This window comes from Chelonoidis abingdonii, chromosome 7 (assembly GCF_003597395.2).
Source record: "Chelonoidis abingdonii isolate Lonesome George chromosome 7, CheloAbing_2.0, whole genome shotgun sequence".
In the NCBI taxonomy this organism is placed as follows: Eukaryota; Metazoa; Chordata; order Testudines; family Testudinidae; genus Chelonoidis; species Chelonoidis abingdonii.
This window is the reverse complement of record NC_133775.1, coordinates 18,470,932-18,489,575: the sequence shown is the minus strand read 5'-3', so window position 1 is coordinate 18,489,575 and position 18,644 is coordinate 18,470,932. Positions and strand designations below refer to the sequence as shown.

Here is an 18,644-nt window from a genome sequence, read left to right as displayed (position 1 = left end):
TCTAATTTCTAGCACTTTTCTCTGATTTGTTAGCACACATACAGCAGGCCCATAAACCCTGCTATGCATTCATAATTAAGGCTGCGATTCTCTCTGACTTCCACAGCAGCTGCTGTGGCTGACTCCAGGGTGCCCCACAGCCAGATCCACCAGCCGCTGCTGGAGCGACCCAGAGCCAGCTGCTTGGGCAGTCCGTGGGACCAGCCGCATCGGCCACTGCTCAGGTGGCCCCAAGCAGCTTGCTCCGGGGACCGCCCAAGCAGTGGCCAGTGCAGCTGGCTCCGGGAAGCACCTGAGCAGAGGTCCTGGGGCGCTACAGGGACCGCCTGAGCAGCAGTGGCCTCAGAGGCACCTGGAGGCTGTCTGGAAAGCAGTCCCCGGGAAGCAGCAGCCAGGGGCAGTCAACCCCTGGCATCAGAGCAGGCCCCCCGGGAGCAGCAGCCCTCCAAAGCAGTGGGGCCCAGAAGTAGAGATTTAGTCAGGGGTATTTTTGGTAAAAGTCATGGACAGGTAACAGGACGTGAATTTGTATTTATTGACCATGACCTGTCCATGACTTTTACCAAAAATACCTGTGACTAAATCTTAGCCTTAGCCATAGTCCAAGAAGCATGGACTCTGCAGAGCCATGCACTCTTGTTGTGATCATTACAAAACACCTGGTGCCTTATCCTGCAGTATTTCCAGAGCCGAGACAGGACCTGCCGCACAGAACACTGAGATATCCTTCTAGCAGCCCTGCTGCAAGCCATAATACAAAACAATTCCCGGTTGCTCCTGGCAGTTGCGCAGCAGCTGAACATGGTGGAGTGCTATTTCTGGTCCCAGGAAATATGCACTGACTGGTGGGATTGCATCATTATGTAGCTATGGGACAACAAGCAGTGACGGCAAAACTTTTGAATGTGGAAGGCCACTTTCTAGGAACTTTGTGCAGAGCTTTCCCCAGCCTTGAAGCACAGCCACACTAAAATGAGAGCTGCTCTGACAATGGAGAAGCGAGTGGCAAACAGTGCCAGACTGCTACCAGTCAGTGGGGAAATCAATTCCAAGTTGGTAAATCCACCATGGGAGCTGTTGTGATCCAAGTGTGCAGGGCCCTTAATTGACTTCTGCTAAGAAGGATTGTGACTCAGAAATGTGCAGGACATAGTGGATGATTTTGCCATGATGGGGTTCCCTAGCTGCAGTGGGGCAATAGATGGTACGCATATTCCTATCTTGGCACCAGACCACCTAGCCAAGGAGTACATAAACCATAAGGGATACTTTTCAATGGTATTGCAGGCGCTGGTGGATCACAGGAGGCGTTTCACCAACACCAACAGGGATGATCAGGAAAGGTACATGATGCAAGCATCTTTAGGAACGCAGGTCTGTTCAGAAAGCTGCAATCAGGAACCTTTTTCCAGATGGCAAAATAACCACTAACTAACTATGTTGAAATGCCAGTAGAGATCCTGGGAAACCCAGCCTCATGAAGCCATACCCGGCCACCTGGACAGCAGTAAGGAGCAGTTCAACAATAGGCTGCACAAGTGCAGAATGATGGTGGAATGTGCCTTTGGGTGTTTAATTGGTTGCTGGCGCAGTTTGCTTACTACGTTAGATCTCAGTGAAAGCAATATCCTGATTGGTATCGCTGCCTGCTGTGTGCTCCACAATATCTGTGAGACAAAGGGAGAGAAGTTTCCGCAGCGGTGGAGCAGATAGGCTGACAGCTAATTCTGAGCAGCCAGATACCAGGGCAATAAAAAGAGCCCAGCAAGGAGCTGTGTCTCCAGAAGGTTTTGAAAACCTGTTTCAGTAATGAGCCACAGTAATGTGTGCCGCTTATCTGTGTTGTGCCTTCCCACACCATCCCTTCTGTTGAATCCGTTTCCCTGTATCCCACTTCCTCCCAGCCCCCATGACTAGAATAAATAGAGCATTTCATTCTCGAAATGTTGACTTTTATTGCACAAAGAAACTGAAAGAACAGGAAAATAATTTAACCTTGGGAAAATGGTGGGATAAAATTGGGAGGGAAGAAAAAGTCAGTTTGTCTGTAAAAGCCCAGCAGTCTTGCCCATTAAAGGTCTTCAAATGGCTGCCTTTTGTTCTCAGTTCCCTCTCCTGCTGTTGACTGGAAGGGATACTGCACCTCCCACCCACCCCCTGCCTCCTGGAATGTTTTTGGAGGGGAGATTTTGAACAGGGCGATGCTTGCAGGCGGTTCTGCAGGGAATGCAGAGGGAGTCTAACCTCAAGCTGCTTTTCCTGAAGGTCAATCAGATGCCTCAGCATGTCTGATTGATCCTTCATAATCCACAGCAATGCATCCTGCATGGCATGCTCACGCTATTGGGATGTTCTCCATGTCCAGTTTTTCAGACAATGAATCCTCCAGGCTCTTAGCTTGTCTCAGCTGTCGCAGAGGCGTTCATTATCTCGCTGAACATTCATTGTGTGTTCTCTTTTCCCACCTTCTAATCCGCAAAAGCCTCTCTCCCGGTGTGAAGGATGTGCTGAAGGCCAAGCTTCTCACTGTAAGGCATGCAAAGCACAAGGCAACCATTGTCAGTGTATACCCTGAGTCTAGTGCAACGTTGCCATTTAAAAAACACTCCCCTTATTATTACACTCAGGTGCAACCCCAAACATAATGAGACTCCCTAGGTATTCAACAAACCAGTTTGCTATTTAGCCGTGGTGAGTATGGGCTAGTGGCATGAGTGATGGACCTGGTGCTACAACTTATGGGAAACCCATATCAGGAGCCCAGGTGGGCAAGTGGACAGCATGGACATTGCTAGCAACATGGACATAGCTTTAAGACCAGGGACCAGCATTAAGCCTCCCAAACTGCAGTCTTTGTGCGAGTTGGCTCTGGGGGTGGGAAGGGTCGGGTCATTTGTGGCCATGAGAGAACACAGGAAGCCCCCCCGCCCCACCTTCCCTTAACCCTTCTAGTAATAGTCACCTTGGACTTGCAGAATCTGAGGTCAACGCCAATCCCTGCCAACCAAATCACCAGCATGCTAGGGAAAGCAGGGTTAAGGGATCTGGAAGTCACCATGGGTGGTGGATCACAGGCTCTATTGTTTGCAGTAAAAGCACTTGTAATGAAAACTTCCACCGTCTCCCTTAGGTGACCCTGTGTGATATCAGTCTCCTGAGGGTAACAGAGGCAGCAAGGCTGCAAGCATCTGGGTACAGACCTGGTCCGTATGCTGCGTATCACAATGATGCCAGCAGAGTTAATACTGGAGTGGTGTGCGAAAGCATCCTCCTCTGGTGGAAGAAATAAAGCGGCCCTCCCCAGAAGCCTGCTGCAAAAGATTGTAGAGTACCACCATGAAAGTTGCCTGGGAATCCTCAATGGAGATCTCCAGGATATCACTATGCACATAAACAGTCTTTTCTGGGGGGCACCCTCTGCATTGCTGAAGGCAACCATGGGAAGCAGATACCCACTGCCCTCACTTTTTCTTCAGATTAAACATAAAATATAAGTGCATGTAACCCCTACAATTTGATTGGAAATGTATACTCACCAGAGGTGCCTTCCCTGGCATCACGCTTGGCCACCAAGCTGTCCTGCAACCGGCTGGGCTTGGGGGTTAAAAATAGCTCCTGACTCTCAGGGAGAATGTATCCACCTTTCATCTGGCTCCCATTCTCCTCCTCCTGCTCTTCCTCATCCAGAATGTCTTCCTCGTCGTTGCCTGAGATGGCCCAGGACTCAGACTCTTAGGAGGTATCCACGCTGCAGTGGGGGTCACTGCCAAGAATCACATGCAGCTCACTGTAGAAGCTGCATGTCTGTGGTGCAGAACCAGAACAACCGTTCACCTCCCTTGTCTTCTGGTATGCCTGCTGAAGTTCTTTGCTTTTCATGGAGCACTGCTGCATGTCCTTGCTGTAGACCTTCTCCCCCATGTTCCATGCAATCTTTTCATACACCGCTATGTTTCTTTGGCTGGATTGGAGCTGTGCCTGCCCAGACTCTTCTCTCCACGGGCGAATAAGATTCACTACCTCCCGTGTACTCCAGGTGCGTTTGGAGCATAGAGTTGCCATGATCAGCTGGCCTGGCAAGCTCTCCACGCTGATCAAATAGGAAATTGGAACTCAAAAATTCCTGGGGGTTTAACAGGAGAGGCTGTTTCCTGTGTATCTGGCTGCTATGCAGCAGAGTTGAAAACGATCTCCACAGTGGTCACAGCAGAGCATTGTGGGACACTTCAATTCAATCGACATACACAAGGCTGCATCTATACTGCCTCTCTGTCGACCCATCAACACTGAATCAGGCCCTACACCTCTCGTGGAGGTGAAGTAATTAAGTCAACATTGCAGGTGAGTTAGGTTGGCGGAGGGGACCTGGTAGTGTAGACACATACTGTACATTATTAGGTGGAGGTAAGGCAGCTTCTGTCAACCTAAAGTCTGCCAGTGTGAAATTTGGTTCTCCTTTTCCGTATGACAAAAATTTCTCTTTGGTGGCTTCCTTTTTCAGTTCCTTCACAAAGGAAAGTATACAGAGCTTGCCTCAGTAGAAGTTTCGAGGAGTTACAACACCATAATATTCTTGATTGAAATCTTCAGCTATGATCAGCCTGCTGATATTCTGATGATGTCTTTGGCAGTAGCTGTTTGGTTTTTAAGTTGGTTAAACCTTTCCTTGCACTGTATAAACTAAACCTTTTTCCTTCACATATCAGCCTTTAGCCTCCTAGCCCACACAATCTGTATCAGTTATTTTCTTCCTCCTTTGCTTTGTGTTTTCCTGTTTCTTTCCAGAATGTCTGTCTTCCTCAGAGCCCTATTCTGCCTAACAAAGAATTTTAACCTAATCAGACCAATTACTGAGCAATACAAACACCCCTCGGCAAACAGGCCTCTCATGATATGCAACTGTGTCTGACTAAAGGTTCCAAATAACTGCTTCAGCTGTGTGTACTGTAGTGACAGCTTACCTCAGAAAAGGGACCCTCCTTAAAAGAAATATTTCTGTAGTCGGGGTTACAGTTTTACCCTTCTAATGTGCTTTCTGGGGATTGGACGCATAGGCTGATGATTGCTTTAATCCTGGAACCTGCTCCTGCAAACACTTACACACACAACTTTACACACATAGTGAACTAAAAGGAACTACTCGTGTGCACAACATTACACATGCGTATAAGTGTTTGCGGGACCAAGATGCAAGAAGAATACACCGGCTTGTTCTCTCCAGTCCCCCAGAAAGCACATTACAAGGAAAACCTTGTAACCACAAACTACAGAAGTTCTTTTTCTAAGGAGGGTCCCTTTCCCTAGATAAAACGCCATCACTACAGTACACTCAAAGAAGCTGCAGTTATTGTTAAGGGGCTTATTCCTTCACCCTCTTACTTCCCTGGTCCTTCTCGCATGAACAGAGAGCAACAATACCTGAAGTCCAAAGGCGCAAACAATTCGATGTTTATTGGGGTGAACTTCCAGCAAGCACAATTCCAGTTGCCTTCCTTAGTGTCCCCCTTCCCAGCCCTGACACCACAGAGCCTTGCCTGTGTCCCTGTTCCTGTTCCCATTTCCCCCTTTAGCAAAACATGATCCCAATTCCCCCATCCGCAGTCCCTGTTCCCATTCCCCCCCACCACTTCCTGATTGACTTCAGACTATATAGCAAAACCTGAGTTTTGCTTAGCTATTCCTTAATCAATCGTTTTACTGAAATGTAACTAACCAATCCTAACATATTGTAACATGGTTATTTAACCAATTATATTCCACCACCTTCATTGGTCTACACCCAACAAAATTAATTATACAGCAGACAGAAACAATTACAGAACCAGACAGAGCCCATGCCAATAAACATACAAAACAATACAGAAGTGAGGATTTCACAACTACATCTATACAGATATAAGGGTTTTCCAGCTGTGTCTATTGATGAGTGAGTTCTTGCCAGACAGGATGCTATTAAACTAAGTTTCCTTTTACATCTTCTAGGCTCTTCCCTTTCTCTGGAGGTGACAAGAATATCAGGACAGGATTGTATTCCTAATAGCCCAATAGCACCTTATTTCAATGTGACTAGTTTGGAATATGAGTATGTGACCATACACTTCCCAGCTTATGGCTGCCTAGCTACATCTTAGCTGCAGGCCTTAGCCTGTCACAGTAAAAGAAGGCCATTACAGAGACAGACAGTGATTTTTGATTCTTTCTTTTATACCTCTATAACTAGCTAAGTGATAAGAATACACCTAAATTCTTTCTTTTATACCTCTATAACTAGCTAAGTGATAAGAATACACCTAAATTCTTAAAGTATAGGCCTTTGCAGACAGGCTTGAATATCTATATCCTAACAGTTATTGGGAAGTGTAAGAGCGCTAACCACACCTAACGAAAGGGCTGTTTAGGATGCAGGCTAGCCTAGCTTCCATCCCTCTCCCCAAACCTCTTGGGGGCCCTGGAGTGGGCGGAAGCATCACCAATGGTGTGGTGATCAGCTTCCTGCAAAAGCACCAGATCCCATTAGACGCCTGGGTAGGCTTCCAAAAACCTGAACAAACCAGTCCTTTATCCTGCTGAAACTAATTCCATTATTTGTTTATTCATGAGGCTCTGAAGTGCTCCCTGCTGCCAGCGCAGCTAGGTATGCATGCTACACATTAACATTCATAATCTCACTCCACCCCTTTTCTAAAAAATTTCGGCTCCACTGCAGCTGTTTTCTTTTCTTTTTTAAATTAAAATAAGCTGCTTCATCCACTCCTTTCATCACTATACACAAGGAGGGGCCATTCTGGTTAAGGAACGACAAACTAGGGCACTGACTGAAGGTTACAAAGTGAGCAGCTGCTATGAGAAGAATATAAAAGACAAAGTTCTATATGACTTTTCTTGTAAATTGTAAACTACATTTTTACCCTGTGAGATGTTACTGGCTTCAGTGGATTTTATTACCCATGCTCCTACACTGCTGCAGTGACTGTCTGCAACTAGCCAGTATCTTCAGCTCAGCCTAGACACCACTCTACAAAGAAGAGCGTCTCATGCTGATGAGAGGCATCTGAACAGCCAGGAGGCCCAGAACAGCATGACACGATCAATTTGTCAGATTTCACGTAACTAGCCGGCTGAGGCCAGGCTTATCTCCACAGATTTAGCATCTACTGAGTTATCCTAGCAGCATCACACCCCTACCTGGTGGGCTAAAAAAAGAAGCCAAGGGACACGATTAACATTGATCATTGTGACCTGCCGTGCACATCTCCCCCAGCCCAAACCCAGCCTGCCGGACCTGTCAGGGCCGGGGCACTGATCCTGAGCCAGGGGTGCCGCAGTGGGGAGAGGCACCCTCACCCTCCCACCCACCCTGAAATTTTGCTGTGTGTCACATATCACCTCCATATTGGTGCACGTAACAAAATTCATTCCGCATATGGGTGGGAAAAATTAGAGGGAACACTGCTGACAAAGTTATACATCCATCTTTAGTTACAGACATCTGATTGCTTCTATAGTTCAGCAGTGAAACTAAAATTCTGAATCTTTGTGCATATCCACATCAACAGATTACAATTTCCAGTTATCTTAGATAACATTAAAATCCATACTCCCAGTTTCAAGGTTCTAGTAACAGTGCCTGCTGTATAATTAGTCAATTTACTTCCATTGTATTGGTGCAGAAAATGTCATCAGTTTCCTGCTTCTGTCATTAGCCCTTGTGTAAAATGCAGGCCTGGACAGAACTTTCTTCATAGTAAGAAATGAAACTAAAGCAGTAATTATTATGAGTATTATGAGCAGTTAGGAGCCAGTTTCACTGCCGGGGACAGACCATTCCTGCCTTCTGCCACAATCATACCACACCAACAGGCCCTGAGCCCCTGGTTTCTAGTGCTAGGCTAATGTATAAACTAGTGTGGATGAGGAACCAGAAGCATAACAAGACCAGAGCTGTTTCCTTAAATGCAAGTGGGGGTGGGAACACTGCAGCCTTTGTACATACACGCCATAATGTGAGCTTGCAACTGGGTACACAAATCATTGCGTCTAACCAGAAAAGTTTCTGCCATGCAGATCAGATGGATTCCCAGGAGCTAGGCAGTCTTGCCTTGCAGGGTTACAAAAGCCCTATAAAGTCAATAAGAATAACCTTTGGCCAGCCTAAGTAAGGGCAGCATGCACTGCTAAAGCAGGCTAGGGAAACTGTATCTCTAATGCCTGAAAGGTTAACTTAAATGTCAAAGAGCATCAGACCTAATGCTTTCCCCCAAGGTGAATGCAAGAGCAGTGCCACCCCTCCCCAACAGGGATCTCAGTGGAAAAACCCTCAAACCTCAGTAACTCACCTATCCACACGTAGGCAGCACCTCAATGCGCCATCAGAGCCTGTCCTCTGCCAGACGGTGCCTGAAGGGCACAGCGATTCCAACCCTCAAGATAACTAGGGCCTTCATCTCCCAGCCATTGGTTGCCACCTGCAGCCCCCCATCCGCCCAGTCGACTGCAGATTGCTGTTTTCAGTCTCGCTAGGCCAGGCGGACGGGGGGAGAGAGGGAGAGGAGGGGGACGTGCGATGGGGAAAAGGGGAATCAAGCACCCGCTGTCACCGTGACTAGGCTCTGGCTAGAAGTGGCACCGCCCGCTGCTGTTGGGCAAGCAAGGCGCGGGGACGGCGGCAGGGCAGCCCTCGCCCGGTGGGGGGGGGCACAACTCAGGGGCATGTTGCCCCCCACGATGCACAGTCCGAGGGAGGGCAGCAGTAAGGGGGGCTGTGACGCAGGGAACCGCAGGCACCGCACGGGAGTTGCACGGGGAGTGCACAAGCTGCACCGCACGGGAGTTGCACAAGCTGCAGGGGAGTTGCACGGGGAGTGCACAAGCTGCACCGCAGGGGAGTTGCACGGGGCGCTGCCCGGGCGCGCGTTGGCGCAGCGGGCACGTCGGGCATGGTCCGGGCCCCCTACCCCGTTGGCGGCGGCGATCCGGATGATCAGCTGGATGGCCTCGGTCATGTAGAACCGGCCGTCGCCGCCCACCACCAGCGCGGCCTCCTGCCGCTCGGCCGCGGGCACCGTGGCCAGGATGCTCTGGATGAAGTTCTCCGCGTAGTGCGCGTTGTCCTGGAACACCCGGACCCGCTTGCGCAGCCCGCTGGTGCCGGGCTTCTGGTCGGCGTAGGCCTGGGTCCGGACAGTCACGATCTTCACCATGGTGCACGCCGGGCTGGGGCGGCCGAGCACGTCCGGGCTGCAGGGCTGGCGCAGCGGCGCTCCCCACCTCCTCCCGGAGCAGCCGCCGGGCGGGGCTTGCCGCTGTCATCAGCCTCCCGCCCCCAGCCTTCTCCTCCGCCCGCTTAAAGACACAGGCAGGAGATGGGGCCTGCACGCGGGAGGGGAGGGGAAGGGCAGTGCAGCAGGGACCCAGCAGCCCATAGCTTTGGCCACCGGTCTGCTCTGAGTGGGGAAGGGCGACCCTGGCACTGGTGGAGCCACAGGGAGTTTAGTTCCTGTAAGGGGAGGGATAGCTCAGTGGTTTGAGCATTGGTCTGCTAAACCCAGCGTTGTGAGCTCAATCCTTGAGGGGGCTGTCTGGGACCAAAAATCTGCCTGGGGCTTGGCCTTGCTTTGAGCAGAGGGTTGGACTAGATTAGGGGTTCTCAAAGTGGGGATCAGGTTTGTAAGGTTATTAGTTTGGGGGGGATCACAAACTGTCAACCTCCTGCATTTATAATGGTATTAAATATATTAAAAAGTGTTTAATTTATTAGGGGGATGGCACTCAGTGGCTTGCTGTGTGAAAGGGGTCACCAGTAAAAAAGTTTGAGACCCGTTGAACGAGATGACCTCCTGAGGTCTCTTCCAACCATGATATTCTATCAGGCCACTATAAGCTTTCCCCTGGGTGATCTTTGGCAGTAATCATCTACAGTCAGTACAGTATTGCGTAACTGATATGCAACCTCTTTTGCTGACCTGGATTATGCGGGAGACTGTCCTCTTTGGTCAGAATGCAACTCCTCCCCCCCGAAGTGAGGTAAGTTACATCGACTTAAAGCGATGTCTACACTGTGTTATGTTCAGGAGAGATGCTGTCATTGAGATGGAGTAATTACCTTGATGGTCCACATAGTGCCTCTTCACCAGAAGCACTTAATTGGCGCCACCACATTGATGCAGCGGTGCTGATTTGGGGCTTGTTAGCTACGTCAATAGCGTAGCTGAAGTCGATGTACTTAGAGCTACTGCGGTAAGTTGACAGCTGATGCTCTTCTGTGAACTCCACTTGCGCTCCTTGTTCTGGTGGAGTACCGGAGTCGAGGGGACAGTGCTCTGCCGTCGATTGATCGCTAAATCGACTCCCACTGGATCGATCGCTGCCCCCCGATCCAGTGAGTAATGTAGACAAGCCCTTATTAGTGCAGTAGTGAAGATGAGCCGTCAGAGATGCATTAGAACAATGGTTCTCAGGAGTATTCAGAGGTCTTCTGGGGGTACAGCAACTCATTCTGATATTTGTCTAGTTTTACAACTGGCGACATAAAAAGCAGTAGCAAAGTCAGTACAAACTAAAATTTCATACAATGACTTGTTTATTCTCACTGAGATGTAAGTACAATATTTATGTTCCTATAGATTTATTTTATAATTATGTGATAAAAATGAAAAACTAAGTAATTTGTCAGTAATAGTGTGCTGTGACACTTTTGTATTTTGGCATTTGATTTTGTAAGCGAGTAGTTTTTAAATGAGGTGAAATTTGGGGTATGCAAGACAAATCAGACTCCTCAAAGGGGTACAGTAGTCTGGAAAGGTTGAGAGCCCACTGCACTAGAGAGCTTCCAGCAAGAGGCAGCTGCTTGTGGGCTAAGAGTTTGTTGGGCGAAAACAAGAATCCAGCGGGTCGGCCCAAAGTTGTGATATCAGACATCTATGCTTGTGGACAAACCATGGATGTAGTATATGATTTAATTAATTTATTTAGGCTGTAAACTGTCAGCAAACAGACGCAGCCAGCCAGACATCCTAAGGAGTATTGGGTTAGCAGCCTCAGCAATGAAGGACCTGCATAGGGTCTGGAACCAAACAAGGGTGAAATGATATCTAAAAGTATGGATTTATCAAACCTGCCTATTTCTGGTCCTCTCATATGGATGCAAAACATGAACATTGCTTAAACAAGACATCAGGAGGGCAAGAGGCATTTCATATGCGTTGCCAGCAGCGACTGGTGGGTATAAGATGGCTTGACTTGATCAGTAATAAGGATATAGTTTTAAGAATTGGCCTCGAGCGGACTGAAGTCATCGTTGGCTACCGTTGGCTAGTCCTTTTAGGTTACATTGCCTGCCTCAGAGATGAAGACCTTGTATATCAAGCTCTGAAGACTGGACTTGAGGTCAGGAGGGGACACTGCCCAGTTATGGACTGGCACAGTCACACAGTCACCACACCTGTGATTAACCTGCCAGTACCAATCAGTAATAATGCTGTGGAGCTCTTCAAATAAAGGCATACAGTGTGGTCATGGATACATGGATACTATGGACTTTTGCTCTCTGAATGTATTGTTGTTCAGTGCAAAACATATGTTTAGACCATAACCACATGCTTTGCCCCTGATTCTCTGAGATCCTGGATAAATCGCTTACCCTCCTCTCTTCCCTATCTGTATAATGGGAATAATACCTACCTCCAGAGTGGCGTGAAAGTGAGCATTAATTCAGTCAAGGCTATGAAGCAATTAAAAGATGTGAAGCATTACATAAGGACAACATATTATTATATATTAGATTGGAGACTCTTTAGGGCACACACCATGTATTTCTGTGTCTGAGTACAGTAAATAGCACCAGGTCTGTGAAGCCTGCATCTTTCTGCTTCTATTAATAAATAAAAAGGTTAGTGTGTGTGTATAAGTGCACCACTGCCCTCTGTTGCTGAAATCAGAACTGCACAACTGTAACATAAGCCCTATGCTGCTAACATCTAGCATTGGTTCCCAAACTGGGGGGGGGGGGCATGAAGAAATTCCAATGGGGGGTGCAAGGCTGTGAAACTTTCATAAACAAAATGAAACAAAGGAATTGACTGGATGTCGAAAACTATTTGTGTTGCACACTTTTATCTTTCAAACCTAGGATTTCCCAACTTGTGAAGAAAATTCAGCATCATCCTTCACATTAAATTTGTTTTGTTTATGCTATTTCTTATTTTAAATTATTTTTATTAAATTTTGTGCCAAGAAAAACTATTTGTGCTTATTTTTAATTTTAAATAAAAAATATATACCAAGTTTTTGTGTTTATTTTTAATTTTAAATTAAGAATTTAATTTGTTGAAAGGGGGGGTTGGATGATGGTAAAGGAGAGGTGGGGGGTGTGAGGGTGTCTCGAAAATTAAAAAGAGGGCATGATGCCAAAAAGTTTGGGAACCAGTGATCTAGAACCAATTCTCTTTTAGCTCTTGGGAAGCAGAGCTGAGCATTTGCAGTACAAGGTTCTGATATATAGCTCATGAAGTTCTGAATAGCCATGGTGACCTGAGCAAGACCTTGAATTTTCAGCTAAGTGCAGGTAGCTCCATTTAAGGGGAGAAATTGGTGATAGGTGTTTCTTTGGTGCAATCCTATTTCCTTACAAAGAATGTACACAGTCCTGCTTCCCTGAATACAGCACAGCAGGAATCAAACAACAGGAGATAGTTTGCAGCCCTCTGCCCACATCATTCAAATTCCTGGGTGGCCTGTGGTTTAGTTTGGGGCCCCATTGTGTAAGCCGCCTGGTTCTATAAAGGACATTAAGGGCGTCTTATAACTATTTTAAATGATGGCGGTGGTTACAACCCCCAGTTTCAGTGAGATTTAATCCAACCCATAAACAATGACAATCATGAAGCTCCTAGATGGCAAGGTGTATATTACATTACCTTTCTGTGGGACCTTTTAGCAATGGTTTTATCAATATTCGTTTTTAAAGCACTATAGCGCCCAAATGGAACAGCATTCATTCAAATTAAAGTTGAAGGTGTTTTTTTTTTAATGTAGATTTGGAAGAGGGAGCAGCACTACCAGAGCTTACATTAAAAGGTAAAGTATTTATTTTAACTACTTTGATTAATTTCTTCCTATTCTTACAGCTTGTTGCCAAAGTCAATGGCAATTATTAACCTAAAGCTAAGGCAACAGGGGGTCTGTTTTTCTTTCTTTTAAATGGATACCAACAATCAGTGTTATTGCAACATACACCTTCCTTTTAAGCTTAGGGATGCATACTGTACCAGTTGTGTTACAGAATTTTTGCACAACATGCATCTGAGTAACTATTTATTTTCTGCAAATACACTATAAGCTTGCAGTTGTCTTTGATGTATGTAGCCAGTGCGTGAAACTCTTACCCCTTTGAAGTCAATGGGAGTTTTATCATTGTTTTCTGAAGAGTCAAGATTTCACCCAATATGTCTGAAGACCAGACCAAAGGGATTGCAAGCCAGGACTCCTAAATTCAGTTCCTGGTTCTTCAGCTGATTCACTAAAGGACCTTGGGAAAGTGACTGAACATCTCTGTACCTTGGTTGTCCAGGTAAAACGGCTAAAATAATACTTACTTCAGGAGAATATTTAATTGTTTGCAAAGTATTTTGAAATTCTCAGATGCAAGGCACTATAGATGGGCCATGTTTTATTATTATTGTTCTTGAAAGAAAATGAACACAGTGGAAGCTCAATCTACAGCTGTTTATAGCACTACTCTTACCCTTCTGAATGGTGAAGAAGCACTTAGAATGTCCGTCTGTCTCATGAGCAGGAAGGCATTAATTTTCATTCTGAAATCAAGGAAATAATTTAATTCATCCAGTCCCACCAGAGGTGGCTGCAGAGGTTTGCAGAATTTGGGCCTTGGTGGTTAAATATCAGGCTCTGGCAAAGGAACCAGTCTCCCAGAGAGAAAGATTGGGGGCTGGGGTGACAAGGGGTGGGCGAAGGGAGACAATGAAGCCACAAGAGCTAAGGAAGATACATATTGCTCTTTGTTTCCTATGAGTGCTTTGAGATGATAGCTCTTGGGTGAAGTCCTGACCCTACTGAAATCAGTGGGCGTTTGCCATTGACTTAATTGGAAACAGCATTTTACCCAGTCACACCCCTGGTTAAGCTTCCCCAGCTAGACAATCACCAGGCTGTTGTGTCTGGGTCCTTTTAAGCATCTCTTGGTCTGAATAGGTTCTTACATTCTCTTTCTTTGGCCTCTCTGTCCCACTTCCTGGGGACAGACTCATTGCAGTCCAGCTGCCAAAGGCCCCCTGATCCATGCTGATCATCCTGCACCCTCAAACTCCAGTCACTTAAGCACATTCTTGTGGGCACTGGTTTGCAGTTTCTCTCTCCAGGGACATATAATGACTGAAACACATAATACACAATCTTTGCAAAAGCATTTCTAAAACAGTTACTTATCACTGTACACAGCACAAGAGATACACAGATCTGGACAAAACAGTACACACCTACTTGCCCTTCCCTGCTTCAGTTTCCTTGTCACCCTTGTGTGCTCTCTGGGCGTAAGTCAGAGTCCTCTAGGGTGTCCAGGATCCTCCATTTTCTCCTGTACCTCCCCAGGGACTGCGCCTTGATGGGGTGGGAAGGCTGCCATGCTCTGCTGACCCTGAGAGCTAGGCCCGCTGGAGTATTACTCCTGATAGGGTCACCCGAGCCAGATGGGTCGAAGGGTAGGAGCCAGATACAAGGCAGTCCCACTTGTCCTTTCCCTAGGGAGCTGTGAGTCAGGTTGACAACCTGTCCATGCAAAAATGCTTTCCACTACAGAAACAACGCAGGGACAAGCCACGTTGGTCACAGATTTCCAAATACAATCATCAACTGTGGAGAACCACAATCTGCTGGACATAAGACAAGATAGTACTGGCCAACCAGCAAAACTTAAAATATCTGAACTTAAAATGCTACAGTGCACAGCTGCAGCACTGCAGCTACGCTGCTGTAGCACTTGGACGCTCACTACAGTGACGGGAGGGGTTCTCCCATTGCTGTAGTTAATCCACCTCTCTGAGAGGTGGTAGCTCAGTCGACGGAAGAATTCTTCCATTGACTTAGCACTGTCCATATCAGTTAGTAGCCTCTGAAGATGTCACTACCTGGATGGGCGCGAGCGATACCTGATGCCTCCATTTATCATGGAGATTTTATATGTCCCCATCTATAGCTAAGGTAGCAGTCTACTAGTGTCGTCCAAGCCCATTTCAGCTTTTTTGTAACTTTGGTTTGGAAAACTAGTGTGGCCAGAAAAATGGCAGATTTACTCTCCAAAGACAAAGGAGATGGTTTCTGCAAAATTGTGAGAAAATTTGTCCATACGTTTTTGAAGAGCGGTCTTGAAATGAGTGTACAAGGAGTATCAGATTCCTGCTACAACCAGCTGGACTTTGATTTTATAAACATGGGGAATGCAGTGACAGGCATAATGCATTTTATACTGTTTAATCTAGCAAGATCTTGTTATTGTTTCCCAGCCAATCTACCAGCTTTTTCTTAGTGGCATGAAACTTCCAGCGACTGGTTGTGTACTATTAAGACCCTGGGGAAGCCTTTCAAAGGTGTGTCCTGTTGCCATCCTTTCACAGTGCCCTTAGAGAAGGGTTCTAAATGTTGGCTGGTTTAGCTTGTCAGGCCCAAAAGGTTAAATATTTACAACGCATGTTGCTACAACTTATACTTTTTCCAAATGAAATTGAAAATGGACCTTTACTGTCTGTCCTACCGGTTAAAGAAAACCAGATCACATGTAAGATCTGACTAGGGTGACCATATGTCCTGATTTTATCAGGACAGTCCTGATTTTGGGGGCTTTTTCTTATATAGGCACCTATCACCCCCCACCCCTTGTCCCGATTTTTTACACTTGCTGTCTGGTCACCCTCGATCTGTCCAAGCACTGGCACCTACAGTATGTAAATTGTGGCAGTCCTGTAACAGTGCTCTCATTTCAGAACTGACCTTTCCCTGCCTAATATACTGTTTCAGCAGAATAAGTCAGAGTACAAGAGTTGCTGGTGGATAAATATAGCTTTTCAAGACTACTTGCTACTCAGTCAGACAAGGTCACATAAATTTAATACCTGTTTAAACAGACGCCTTTTAAGAAGCCAGTCACTGGTGTCACAGTTCTTTATGTTGACACTTAGCATAACTATAAAAACTGCAATAGACAAAGTGTGTAATTTCTGTTTCAACTTGTTCCTGGGTGTTACATCCAGCTTCTTTATTCCAACTCACCCTGAAGATAGTTGGTTAAAGTCAGCAGCTAAGAACCCAAAGCAAAGCCGTCATCTTTTTTACAGAGCTTATTTCCTTATGACCTTATGTGACAATCTGAGGGACCTGTCTCTGTTCAACTTGTGAATTCTGGATGATTTTGTGAACTCTATGGGTAACTCCAATCCTCTACACAGAGCAAATCAGACAAAGGCTGATAAGGGCTTATCAGGTATCATCACAATCCCTGTCTGGAAGAAGCTACAGAACAAACAAAAGAAGTTGTTAATGACTGGCAGAAAAATGAGTGTGGTGAGGTGGAGGGTGCCTAAACTGGAAGAATGCAGTCATCATCACAGGTGGTCTGCTGGGAACGGGATTTGGAGGAATGGACAATCCCCAGAAAGGGAACAAAGAAATCAGGTGTTAGTGCAGGTGTTTAAAATGCAAGAGAGAGGGACAAAGGGGCATGTATCATGAGTGAGGGAACCTTTTTGACTGCAGCCACCCAGAGGTGAAGGACACTGTCACTGACTGCAGGGAACAGAGAGACTCCGTGATTTGGAAGATATGCCAGACCTGGAGGACTAATGATGAGGGGACCTGGAACCCTGGAAGGAAACTGACTCAAATCCTGAAAAACACTCAAGAGGAAACTGAGGCAAGGAATGCAAAATAGGTGTTTGTTTTGCTTAGATCTGTATATCTTGTGACAGGGTTAGGCCAGATGGCTACAGGAGAGTGTTAGAAGGCAGATATATTAGTCCTGGATTAAGTAGATCCCTTTTCCCTAGGTAAGGTAACACGGGCATTTCAGGAACAAGCAGGAATGTGCTGGAACCAATTAAGGCAGGCAGGCTTATTAGGACACCTGGAGCCAACTGAGAAGAAACTGCTAGAATCAGTTAGAACAGGCTGGCTAATCAGTGCACCTGAGTTTAAAAGGACCTCACTTCAGTTTGTAGCATGAATGTGAGGAGCTGGGAGCAAGAGGCATTAGGAGCTGAGAGTGGGAAGGCATATTGCTGGAGGATTGACGAGTACAAGCATTATCAGACACCAGGAGAAAGGTTCTGTGGTGAGGATAAGGAAGGTGTTTGGAGGAGGCCATGGGGAAGTAGCCCAGGGAGTTGTAGCTGTCATACAGCTGTTCCAGGAGGCACTCTAGACAGCTGCAGTCCACAGGGCCCTGGGCTGGAACCTGGGATCAGGGCCGGCTCCAGGCACCAGTGCAGCAAACAGGTGCGTGGAGTGGCCAATGGAGAGGAGTGGCACGTCCGGCACTTTGGCGGCAGGTCCCTCAGTCCCTCTCGGAGGGAAGGATCTGCTGCTGAATTGCTGCTGAAAAATGAAGCGGTGGCCGTAGAGCTGCCGCCAAAGTTATGTCGATTGTGGCTTTTTTTTCTTTCCCCCCCGCCGCTTGGGGCAGCAAAAATGCTGGAGCTGGCCCTTCCCGGAGTAGAGGGTGGACCTGGGTTCCACCCCCAAACCTCCCAACTCCTGATCAGACACAGGAGAAATTGACCTGGACTGTCGGTTCTACCAGAGGGGAAGGTCTCTAGGCTGTTTCCTGACCCACATGATGAATCTCTGAGGCGAACAAATCCACCAATAAGCGCAGGACCCCCCAAGATAGAGGAGGAACTTTGTCACAATCTCTTATGCTGTTTGAATTAACAGCTATTATTTTAGAAACCCCATGCAAAGTCTGTGCCTATTTACTTCAACTACCATGTATCCCTGAAGGGGTAAACTATAAATCAGAGTGCCCACAAGGAGGGATCTCTGGGAGTGGCTGTTTTTAAGCTACTGGGGTGTCTTCAGGGGGTCTGGCCTGGTCCTGAGGGCCTACATAGCTGAGCTATGTGATTCCACTTCCAGAAAGACTTCCAAAGAGTCTATGGCAAGGAAGTGTGCCAGAGAGGCTGAAGTGATGGCTGGAGCTTACCCAGTGAAAAAGGGGAGCTTAAAATAACACTGGTCCGGCAAGTTGGGCCCCAAATCCAACAGTTTTGTAAATGTTGTGCAGGTGGAGCTTGAGTGTGACACCTTATACCCAGATTTTTTTTTTTAAATGTAAAGGAATAAAGAAACAAGCAGTGGCTTAATCAGAGCAAGTGTAAGTTAAGCACTAACAGCATCAAACACTAAAGGGGAAAAAAATCAAATCATTGATAGATTGGAAAAATAAAACCAAGAGCCTCAGCTCTTAATATTTCCAAGACTAAGGGCAAGTCTATGTTATACCAATAAAAACTAGCAGGATCTTAAAGGGGACAAGACATTTGTCACATTTATTGTAAATACCATAATAAAATAAAAGATAACAGCAAACAATGTTGTTTGGTTACTTATTCCTATGATTATATATATATATATATATATAT

At 46.5% G+C, this 18,644-nt stretch overlaps 1 protein-coding gene and 1 long non-coding RNA gene across 3 annotated transcripts in view; both read right to left on the bottom strand.

Annotated features, from left to right (window-relative positions):
- The window catches only part of PGM1 (phosphoglucomutase 1), a 33,934-nt gene extending 24,641 nt beyond the window's left edge, over positions 1-9,293 (bottom strand). Inside the window, exon 1 of one of the 2 annotated variants that reach the window (XM_032795478.2) lies at positions 8,955-9,293. In XM_032795478.2, coding sequence (XP_032651369.1) covers positions 8,955-9,200 — 246 coding nt within the window. In that variant the 5' untranslated portion in view covers positions 9,201-9,293. Of the gene's footprint in view, positions 1-8,336; positions 8,674-8,954 lie in introns of those variants that run through there. The other variant, XM_075067664.1, reaches the window with a different exon arrangement.
- On the bottom strand, positions 548-8,323 carry LOC142047087 (uncharacterized). Its single transcript, XR_012656235.1, has 3 exons — positions 6,291-8,323; positions 3,201-6,239; positions 548-2,526 (listed from the first exon to the last, which is right to left on the bottom strand). It is a non-coding gene; the product is annotated as an uncharacterized LOC142047087 (long non-coding RNA).
- Positions 9,294-18,644: the final 9,351 nt, after the last annotated feature.